We start from the raw sequence: 11909 nt of genomic DNA on the forward strand, positions 1-11909 counted from the left end.
CTGACAGGAAAATGGTGGGCTGGAAAGCTAGGGGCCAACCCTGCTTCAGCCCCAGCAGTGAATGAGCCGTCTTTGAGGCTTCTGACTCTTTAAGGGGCGAGATCCTGCCTCCAAGAACTGCCCACTGGAGACCAGGAACTTGACAGTCTCAGCAGCGCCACAGAGAGCAGTGGCCACTGCTGGGACTGCACCCATACCGGAGAAGCAGCATGGATGCCTGTAATGGGCCAGGGCTTAGAAACTTCAAAGTGCATTATGAAGTTCACCTGACCTACAACCTGTGTGTTGAATTTGGCTAGGATGAGCACAAAAGCCTTCAGTGAAGGTGTGATTCATCAGACTTCCTAATATATATATATATATAAACACAGCAAGAATTTATATCAATCATAAAGACACCACACAGCTACAGTAATCCATGCATCTAACACTTAATGAATTCCCCCTTAACTGTTCCAATTCAATAATAAAATCCAATTAAACGAAAACCCCTTTTCAAGGGCGTGACCCAGCACACTGTAATCTCACTTGAATGGGACTGGTCCTTTCCCTGAGATTCTGATCCAGTTCCAACCAGCAGATTCAAAGCTCCTTCCGGAAAGCAACACTATCTTTAAAGTTACCAAAGCAGTTAGCCACACCCAATGTGCTTTTTACTGGAACAGCTTTTAAAATGAAAACAGAGAAAGACAGGGAAAACACATCTTTCTCCTTCTGCAGTCCTAAGCAGTCAAACTGAAACTGAAACCTAAAAAAATCCCTCTCACCTGACAGCCACAGCCCAATATGCTACAAGTCACATAATAAGAGTCTAAAACTTTCTTAAAGGGATACTCACATGACAGCCACCCTCTCAAGAAGGCAAGTGGAGTCGGCGCCACCGTAGCCAGTCAGGCAAGTGGGGTTGGGGTGGGGTGTGGGCATGGTTGGTGAAGTCAGGGGGTTTGAGCCACGGGGGCTGCCATTGCTGCTTGGCAATGCCTCAGAGTGCCCAATCAGGAGGGCCCCACCCTGAACTTGCCAGGAGGCCGCCAAGTGTTACTGGGCAGTCTTCCCACACAGTGGAGGGCCCATCTGTCACTTGTAGAATGCCAACAGCAAAAGAAAGAGGTCCCAAATTGTTGGTTTGAGGGCTTCAGTTGGCCTCTGGATGGCAAGGACACCCTCCATCTTCCCCACTGCTGGTCGACATCTAGGAGGAGATCGCACATAGGGTAGCTCCCACTAGAGTCCTGGGTTGATGGTCCTTTTCACCCGATTTTGGGGGAAAAGAATCTTCAGAAAATTAGTCCCGGGGAGACATATTTGGCGAAGAATGTCCAAGTGCCAGCGAAAGAACACTGGGAAGAAGGATTTGAATGCCAGTCAGCCATCAGGGTGGAGCACAGCGAAAGATGCGCTGGCAGGGAAGATGGTGGAGGGAAGCTTGTTAAGTAATGGGTTAAGAGTTAAGTAATGAATTAAGAGACATTGCAATTAGTTGTCTCATTTATGTTAAGTATCCAATGATTAACACTGATATGTAAAGGGGCTTCAGGTGGCCCTTGTGTCAGGTGGTGTGTTATTGGAGTTTTGTGCAGAGGCTGTGGAAGTGAAATAAATGGTGTTTTGGTGAAAAGGAACAGGACTTCTGACTCTTCATACAACGGTAACTAAAATGTATAACAATGGTAGCAAAGAATGGTTGCTGTGCAAATGCGAAGGTTTGAAAGATACAACTTTTCCTGATCAAACCAAAGGAGTGAGTGAGAAGGAAAAAAAAAGATACATGGTTGAACCGAGGATAAAGATGGCTGGATATGACTATCCTCCCTTATTTTCTGAAAGGGAATCGTACGACCAATGGAGAAGTGCAGTAGTTATGTGGACTAAGGTAACTGCTTTGGGAAAGAGAAAACAAGGTATGGCATTGGCTCTTTCTCTACCTTATGACAGTAAAATCCAAAACAAAGTGCTTTCTGAGCTGGAATTGGAAGAGTTAGACTCAGAAGAATGTCTGGGGACTCTATTACAATATATGGATAAGATTTACAAGAAAGATGACTTGTTAAGTGCGTATGAAGCATGGTCGGAATTTGATAAGTTCCGGAAAATAGAGGAATTCTCCATGGAAGACTATATAATGGAATTTGGCAGACTATATAAAAGGCTGCAGAAACACAACCTAGACTTTCCACAGTCTGTGTTGGCCTTTAAATTACTTTTTTTTAAAAATATGTTTTATTGAAAATTTTTTCGATCAAAATTTTTTCCCTTTACAGATCAAACATAACAGTAAAGAAAGTTTAACAATAAACAAATGGCTAATCAACATGGTAATCTAATCGATTAACATAAACTAAAACTTTCACCCCCCCCCTCCCCCCTGGGTTGCTGCTGCTGGTCATCTGTCTTCCCTCTAACGTTCCCCTAGGTAGTCGAGGAATGGCTGCCACCGCCTGGTGAACCCTTGAGCCGATCCTCTCAGGGCAAACTTTATCCGCTCCAGTTTTATGAACCCCGCCATATCGTTTACCCAGGCCTCCAGTCCGGGGGGTTTCACCTCCTTCCACATGAGTAGAATCCTACGCCGGGCTACTAGGGACGCAAAGGCCACAACGTCGGCCTCTTTCGCCTCCTGCACTCCCGGCTCATCCGCAACTCCAAATAGAGCTAGCCCCCAGCCTGGTTTGACCCGGGCCTTCACCACCTTGGAAATCACTCCCGTCACTCCCTTCCAATACCCCTCCAGTGCCGGGCACGACCAAAACATATGTGCGTGGTTTGCCGGGCTTCCGCCGCACCTCCCACACTTGTCCTCCACTCCAAAGAACCTGCTCAGTCTTTCTCCCGTTATGTGTGCTCTATATAGCACCTTGAATTGAATCAGGCTAAGCCTGGCGCACGAGGAAGAGGAATTTACCCTGCTTAGGGCATCAGCCCACATACCCTCCTCTATCTCCTCCCCGAGCTATTCTTCCCACTTTCCTTTTAATTCGCCCACCAACTCCTCCCACTCTTCCCTCATCTCTCGGTATATCTCTGACACCTTGCCCTCTCCGACCCACACCCCCGAAAGCACTCTGTTCTGAATCCCCTGTACCGGGAGCAGCGGAAATTCCCTCACCTGTTGTCTTGTGAAAGCCCTCACCTGCATATATCTAAGGAAGTTTCCCCGGGGCAACTTATACTTTTCCTCCAATGCTCCCAAGCTCGCAAACGTCCCATCTATAAATAAATCTCCCACCCTCCTAATTCCCAACTGGTGCCAGCTCTGAAATCCTCCATCCATTCTTCCTGGGGCAAACCTATGGTTGTTCCTGATTGGGGACCCCACCAGGGCTCCCCGCACACCTCTCTGTCGCCTCCATTGTCCCCAGATATTCAATGTTGCCGCCACCACCGGGTTCGTGGTAAACATTTTTGGTGAGAGCGGTAGCGGCGCCGTCACCAGCGCCTCTAAGCTCGTCCCTTTACAGGACTTTCTCTCCAGTCTTTTCCACGCCGCTCCCTCTCCCTCCATCATCCATTTACGAATCATCGCCACATTGGCGGCCCAATAGTAGTCGCCCAAATTCGGTAGCGCCAATCCTCCTCTGTCCCTGCTACGTTGTAGGAACCCCCTCCTTACCCTCGGGACTTTCCCTGCCCACACGAAGCTCGTGATGCTCCTGTCTATTTTTTTAAAAAAGGTCTTAGTGATTAGTATAGGGAGACATTGAAATACAAATAAGAACCTCAGGAGGACCATCATCTTAATTGCCTGCACTCTGCCCGCCAACGACAGAGGCTGCATGTCCCACCTCTTGAAGTCCTCCTCCATTTGTTCTACCAATCGTGTCAGATTAAGTCTGTGCAAGGTTCCCCAGCTCCTAGCGATCTGAATCCCCAGGTATCGGAAGTTTCTTTCCACTTTCCTTAGAGGCAGGCCTTCTATCTCTCTACTCTGGTCTCCTGGGTGTATCACGAATAGTTCACTCTTCCCCATGTTAAGTCTATATCCCGAGAAATCTCCGAACTCCCTCAACATCGCCTTTAAATTACTTGCCTGTGCTGGAGTGAGCAACATGGATAGGCTCCTGGTTTTGACAGGAGTCCAGTTTACGGATGAGAATACCTTATTCGAACAGATGACAAAAGCTTTAAAGAAGTTTCTGGGGAAACATTCGATTCCGATGGCTCTGATGACTCAAATAGGTCAGCCTGCTAGAGAGCAGAATATGGAAGATACACTACTAACAGGATGGCAAAATTGTACGGCTACGAACAGGGCCCAAGACTATAGAAGGAGATCGAGACAAGGAAATTATGAAGACAGAAACCCAGTTAGAACTTACAATAGGAAGATGAACCCCAGAAATGCACGGGGCATGATAAATAGATGTTTTCGATGTGACTCTCAATACCATTATGTCTTCAAATGTCCAAAACTTTATGATAGAGTGTTTGAAACGACACATGACACGGAAGAGTCAGAAGAGGAAAAAGATAGTGTTCAGAGAGAAGACATTGTCCTATTAACAAGCAGTTTTACGTCGGTAATGAGGGTGTTGGTTGCAGAATCCTTCAGTTCTGCTGTATTGGACAGTGGCTGCACATCTACTGTGCGTGGAATTGACGGGTTAAAATGTTACTTGGATTCCTTGAATGTTGAAAGTCGTAACAAGGTTAAGGACTTTGAAAGCTCCACAAGTTTCAGGTTTGGGGATGATATTACTCTGAAGTTGCTGAAAAGAGTGGTGATCCCTTGCAATATTGCTGGAGTGAATCATTTCATTAGCACGGGTGTTGTATCAAGTGAGATACCTTTGCTTCTGAGCAGACCGTCGATGAAGAAAGCACACATGAAACTGGATATGGAACAGGATAAGGCAACAGTTTTTGGAAAGGCGGTGGACTTACAATTTACACAGTCGGGACACTATTGTATTTCATTACTGACAAATAATATTTCAAGTAGAGTGGTTAAGGATGTGTTAATGGCAGTTGAAAATGGGACTTTCGCTGATAAAAAGCTTGTTGTATTAAAACTGCATAGGCAATTTGCACATCCGTCTCCTTGGAGGCTGAAAATGTATTAAAGGATGCAGGGGTAAGGGATGAAGACTATACTAAACTGATAGAACAGGTTAGTGATTGCTGTGAAGTTTGTAGGAAGTACAGAAGGACACCAGCATGACCGATAGTAACCCTACCTTTGGCCAGGGATTTTAACGACATTGTGGCTGTGGACCTTAAGATCGGGGATAAGGCCATTTTTCCGAAAGGACAACTACCAAAAGTTGGTACAAAGGTGACATACGTGCCTGAAGGGCCTAGTCAATGGAAGGATGCAACTGTTATTAGAGCAGGGAAGGCCACTGGAAAGTATAAACATTGGTTGAATGTACAGCATTCAGGGGAGGGAGTTAAGACAATGGATTGGGAACACAAAGTTCAAAAATGGAGGTCACAGAAACGCAGTGCCAGTTCAGATAGCACATCTGTTAGTGAACAAGTCCGCAGGAAAAGGTCGAGAAGTTTGAAAGGACATCCCACAGCAGATAGGAAAGATCAAGCAGTAGCAGTATAGAACAAGTTACCAGGCGGGAGAGGGGATGTAGTTTATCAAGGTCTCGGAACATGAGTAAAACTACGACTACTAATAGGAATAGAAGCCCACATGCACGTGAGATCTTGGTGGCTTCCAATAAATTATATGAAAAGTTATCAAAGATGCTAAACAGCAAGAACTGCTTAGTTGGAGTGAATTTGGGGTACACACGGAAGTACCGGATAGGGGACAAAGACCTCTATCTCACAGATGGATTTGTATGGAAAAGGTTCCTCCGGATGGAACTTATAAGGCAAAGGCCAGGCTTGTGGCAAAGGGATTTGAAGAAAGCTTAGAAGTTCAGGATTTAAGGGTAGATTCACCTACAGCAGGAAAGGTTAATTTTAAAGATCTTCTTTTACCCACAAAGGCATGGGAATGCAAATCTATAGATCTGAAAGCTGCCTTCTTGCAGGGGCATCAGCTCCAGAGAGACATTTTTCTCTGTCCTCCTAAAGAAGCAGCTAACACAGAAGGGGTATTCTGGAAGTTGAACAAATGTGTATGTGGTTTAAATGTTGCATCTAGAGTCTGGTATTTTTCGGTAAGGTCAGTTTTGTTAAAGTTAGGCTGTTACCAGTTGAAAGTAGATCCGGTAATGTTTTACTGGCACTATAAAGGCAGCCTTTCTGGCATCTTTATGATGCATGTCAAATAAATTTTGTGGGGTGGGACTAGTGATTTTGAAGCTTTGGTAATCTCTGGTTTGAGGAAAGAATTCAGGGTCGGAAGTCAGGCTTCCGGTGCATTTAAATATATTGGACTGGAAATCGGACAGACTAAGTTAGGGGCAACTTTATGTCAGCAATCTTATTTGGAAAGCATCAGCCCAATAGCAATTAGTCGTGGCCGGGTTTCACAAAAAGACCCAATGGTTTCAAAGATGGAAAAAGTGCAACTGCAAAGTTTAATTGGGCAACTGAATTGGTTAGGTAGACAGACTAGACCAGACGTGAGTTTTGATGTCTTAGAGCTGAGTACAAAAATGAATGATCCCAAAGTGGTTGACATAATAAGAGCAAATAAAGCATTTGGCCCAACTAAAAAAAAATGCAGGAGTGTGTTTTGAGGTTCCAGGTTTTAGGTGACCGTAGGCACTTGAAATTCATAGTTTATAGTGATGTGTCCTATGCAAATCAAGCACAGGAGGTTTTATAATTTTCCTTTGGGGAACAATGGTAAATGTTGTCCTCCTGTGTGGGAAACAAAGAAAATAAGGAAAGTGGTCGAAAGCACTTTGGCTGCTGAGACGGTAAGCTTTGTAGAGGCGGTGGATATGGCCTTTTAGATATCTCAGATATTGACAGAAATGTAACTTTTGGATATTGTTAATAAAGGGCACCTGTATCTGTGATTTTTTTTTTCTTCCCAAAAAAAATTGGAAAAAAAGGAGGGAAATTGCATATGTGTTTTTGAGTTTCTTTAAATTTTGTTTTCACCTAATAATTCTTTTCTCCAAGAAAGGGGAGACTGTTACGTAATGGGTTAAGAGTTAAGTAATGCATTAAGAGACATTGCAATTAGTTGTTTCATTTATGTTAAGTATCCAATGATTGACACTGATATGTAAAGGGGCTTCAGGTGGTCCTTGTGTCAGGTGGTGTGTTGTTGGAGTTTTGTGCAGAGGCTGTGGAAGTGAAATAAGTGGTGTTTTGGTGAAAAGGAACAGGACTTCAGACTCTTCATACAACGGTAACTAAAACGTATAACAAGCTTGCCGGGTGGGGCCGCCTGTATAATGGTAGAGACACTGGAGGAGGTGATGGCGACGGGCTTTGAATGACTGTTCAACAGGCATTTTGGGAGGCATGGGAGGGAGAGGCTGGAATCACTCAAGCACTCGGTGGAAGGTCAGCTGGCCCTGTTCAGGGAGTCACTTGGAAGAACATCGGAAGCGGCGCGGGAGCAGGGTGAGGTGTTGAAGGGGTGGAGGAGTCACTAATGAGGCACAGTGACTAGCTCGCCTCGCTGGAAGTTGAACTGGCCAAGGTGGAGGACAGAAATGAGAGCCTGAGAACCAAGATAGAGGAGCTGGAGAATAGATTGCGGCGGCAGAAATTGAGGATCGTGGGGCTGCCGGAGAGAGTGGAGGGCCCGAGTTTATTGCAACGATGCTGAGGAAGCTCATGGGGGAGAGGATGACGTGTCCCCTCTGAGTGGAGCTGAATCGGGCCCACCGGTCGCTTTAGCCAAAACCGCAAGCGGATAAGCCACTGAGGGCGGTGATAGTCTGCTTCCATCGGTATCAGTCGAAGAAGAAGGTGCTGAGGTGGGCCAAGCAGACACAAGAGGTGACGTGAGAAGGCACCGGCATTCATATATACCAGGATTTTACAGTGGATCTGATGAAGAGGCAGATGGTCTTTAACAGGGAAAAAGTGGCACTGTACAAGAGTGGAGTACACTTCGGAGTGGTCTACCCGGTGAAATTGAGGGTTACGCACAACTCGAGGGACCATTTCTTCGAGACGGCGAAGGAGGTGGAGGCATTCGTAAAAGCAGAGGGACTGGGACTGGATTGAGTATGGTGGAAGAAAGACTTTGATGCTATTTGGGGGGGTTGGGGACAAATATTTGATAAAGTTGTATTTTCCTGTTTTTTCCATTAGTCCAGGTGTTTTGATGCCCTTGCCCTGAATATGAGTACTTGGTCAGGGCGAAGGAATATGGAGGGTCGTGTTTTGATGGGGTGCTTTGTGGCAGCAGGATGGTTGGCTGGGGTGGAACGGTTTTGATTTCATTTGTTTGGGGGGGGGGGATTCTGGTGGAGGGGCTCCCTCATGAGCAAGCTGCAGTTAGCTAGTGAACGGGAGGGAGGCGTTGGGAAGGGCAGCGGCTCGCTGAACCTGTTTAGGCAGGTTTTGATGTGCCTAGGAGGTGTGAATGGTGAGGGATGGGGGGTTCTGAGGAATGAGGTGGTTTTGGGAGGAAGTGGATGGGATATTTCTGGGGAGGGGAGGGGGGGGGGGGGGGGAGGCGGTTGATGGTGACTGGGGGCGAGGGAATGGGAGCATCGGGATTTGGTAGGAGGGCCCGATGGTGGTGGTGGGGGGGGGGGATGAGTATTTCCGGCATTGAAGGGGATGGTGGGAGCGGATCCAGATTTTTGCACCTGGGGGATGGGGGGGGGGGGGGGGGGGGGGGGGAGGAGGAGGAGGAGTTCTCCTTTTTCTCGCCGGTACACAAGGTCTACTCTCGGATCAATCTACTTCTAATGGGGAAGTCGTTGTTGCCGGGATTGTGATTTCCGACCATGCTCCACACCTGGTAGACACGGTAGATGCGGTGCTGGAGTGGAGGCCGGCCCAACAGCTGCTGTGGAGTTTGGATGTGGGGGTGCTTGCGGATTTGGGCTTTTGTGTATGGAATGCCGAGGTGATGAGTGAGTACGTAGGGTTTAACTAGAATGGAGAGGTTTCACCCTCGGTAGTATGGGAGGCTCTGAAGGCGCAGGTGGATAGGGAAGCAAGGGAGGGATGTGAGTGATTGGTGAATGAGATATTGGAGGTGGATGGCAAGTATTTGGAGGATCCTGCACCGGGGCATTTGGCCAGTAGAAAGCTGTTGCAGACACAGTTTGATTTGGTGTCCACGGATACGGCGATGTAGCAGTTGAGACAGGGGAGGGTTTGCTGGTGTGGGAACCGGGGAAGGTGAAGGGAGTATTTGAAGCGGACGATGATTCGGACATGGTGGAGTTTTTGGAATGTCCCAGAGTGGAGAAGGAAGATCAACAAGAGGTGGAGGAGCCGTTGGGGGGTGGAGGAGGTCAGGAAGGTGGTAGCGAGTATGCAGTCAGGAATGCACCGGGGCTGAATGGGTTTCCAGTGGAGATATATAAAATGTTTTCAGACCGACTGGTGCCGTTAATGGTGGAGGCGTTTGAAGACTTGGTGGCCCGGGGGTCACTCCCGGAGACGGTGAGTCAGGCATCCATTTTACTTTTATGGGAGGATTCTGGCGGGGACACAGCGGTGCTGGAGGGGACTAAGGACAAGTGGGAGGAAGAACTTGGGGGAGGGGGGGCAGTGAAGGAGGTGATGTGGTGTGAAACCCTGCCGGGGGGGGGGGCTGAATGCCACCTCATCGTGTGCAAGGCTCGGGCTCATTCAACTAAGACGAGCTTCAGACAGGAGCGGGGGAAAATGTCATAGCCTTCGGCTCGTTGAATGCTCACACAGGTGGGGTTAGAGTGGAGGTCAGCTTCTCCACCCAGTACCTCAGTGTAGCTGGGGGATCTCATGGAGTTTTTGTACCTTGACAAAATTAAATATACATTGAGAGGTTCGATTGGGAGATTTTACACAAGCTGGCAGCCATTTTTCATGTATTTCAAGGAACTGGTCATCGTCAAAAGCTGGGGGGGGGGGGGGGGGGGGGGGGGGGGGGGCGGTGGGATCGGGTGGGGTGGATTTTGGGGATTGTCTATCGGTTTTGTATTTTCGTATTTATATCTTCAAAAATGTTGAATAAAAATATTTTTTTAAAAAAGGAAGTCAAGGAGACTTTTGCCCCATGGCTTCCCCCATGATTCTCCGACACCCCCCTCCCTCCCTCAGCCTCTCACCCACCCCGAGAGCCCTGGGGCTCAGTTTCGGGAGAGATGTGTGACACTGAACTCAGCAGAATGTGCATGCCACAACCAAACTTAACGATTGACGTCTGCTACTTTTTTCAGGCAAACAACCAGTGTACTGAACTGTCCATTATAGAACAATCTAACTGGGGATGGAAATTTAATCTATACCACTCAGAAATACTCCAGACTCAGTGGCTACGCTTTGTTCGTGATGTGAATAGAAACGATTAGTCATTCCATGCAGTCCTGGAGATGCAAGTCTGTGAGCAGTTCCAGTAACCCTGTGATTGCGCTCACCAGTTTACAAAGTGATGTAATTATCTGGATTTGCCTATTTAGACTAATTCCACCAGGGGAGTGCTTCAAAAAGGGACAGTCCAACTTACAAGCTAAACATCACAATTCTGTAGACCCCCGCACCACCCGTTGGCAATTTCTCAGGCGGTCCACCGATCAAAACACAGCTAAGCAAAAGTCAACTTCAACAGATCAATGAAGAGTCATTATAGCTGGTACAATCTTTTTAAAAACTCAAAAGAAACCCAAGCATCCATGACTTTGCAACCATTTTTTTGGATAAATTTAGATTACCTGATTCATTTTTTCCAATTAAGGGCAATTTAGCTAAAGGATGTCCAATACACAGTGAGGAATTATTTAGTTCCATTAAACTGTACAAAACAACTGAATTGATCTGAAGCAACTGCAGCCAGTTTAAAATAAATGGGTTAACATCTTCACTAAAATAGCAGATAAAAATCATTTTGATGTCTAACTCTAATTAGAAATTCCAATTCCAAATATCAAAGTCCAAACCCAAGTTCCAAACCCCAAATCCAAATTCCAGTTCATTATTGTTAATGGTTTTGCTAAACTCAATTTTACAAAACAATGAACTTCGCTCAACTCATTGTTGCTTTGCAAAAATATTGTGTTAATTGTGTCACACAAAGACATTGCATGGTTGTTCAGCCTTTCTCTTCACTCAAAAGAGCTGTGAATCTTTGAAATTCTCTACCACAAGGAGCTGGGAATGTTCAGTCGTTGAACATATTCAAGACAGAATTTGGTAAGTTTTTTTTTGAGGAATTACAGGATTACAGGAAATAGAGATGGTGGAATCGAGATAGGTGGATCACCCATGATCTGATTGAATGGTGGAGCAGGTTTGGAGAGCTGAATGATCTACTTCACCTCCTTTATCTTCTGCCGCAGTGACAACACTCCATGTCACTTCATCACTTCATGAATATTTGGACCAATGCTATTTGTTGGTTTTGGAGGGGCCCTGTCCTATTGCTGCACCTTTGCCCGTTTCCGTACCTGTGCGTGTGTGGCCTTGAGAAGAGCCAGCTCTTTCTCCACTTCGCAGATGTGGCTGGTTGCCTTGGCAACCTCGGCTCTCTCCAGGTCTCGTTCTGCCAGCAGCTGCTCAATGTGCTGCTGTTTCTCCTTTAGAGCTTCCTGCAAGGCTGTGGTGCCAGAGATCTTCCGAGCGTAGCGGGAGGATGTCTCAGTCAGCTGAGAGAGAGAGAGAGAAAAAGAGGAACAAATCTCAGGTTGTCTCAATGGTTGGTGGATTAGTAATGGCATCGAGTAACCGTGGAATGTTGGTCAACTTTTCGCAGCAACTGCATTGCAGTGTTAATGTGAGCCTGCTTGTGACAATAAAGATTATTGAAAAACAAAAACACGATCATCCAAAACAAAAGATTGGGTGGAGATGGGAGAGGTGGTGAAGAGGAGGATTGAAAGCAT

General features: G+C 46.6%; 1 protein-coding gene across 1 annotated transcript in view; it reads right to left on the reverse strand.

Moving 5' to 3' along the window:
* Nucleotides 1-11909, reverse strand: part of clip2 (CAP-GLY domain containing linker protein 2) — a 114046-nt gene that overhangs the window by 60643 nt on the left and 41494 nt on the right. Inside the window, 1 exon segment of the mRNA XM_072469292.1 lies at nucleotides 11475-11672. Coding sequence (XP_072325393.1) covers nucleotides 11475-11672 — 198 coding nt within the window.

Source organism: Scyliorhinus torazame, chromosome 12 (assembly GCF_047496885.1).
Source record: "Scyliorhinus torazame isolate Kashiwa2021f chromosome 12, sScyTor2.1, whole genome shotgun sequence".
Classification (NCBI taxonomy): Eukaryota; Metazoa; Chordata; class Chondrichthyes; order Carcharhiniformes; family Scyliorhinidae; genus Scyliorhinus; species Scyliorhinus torazame.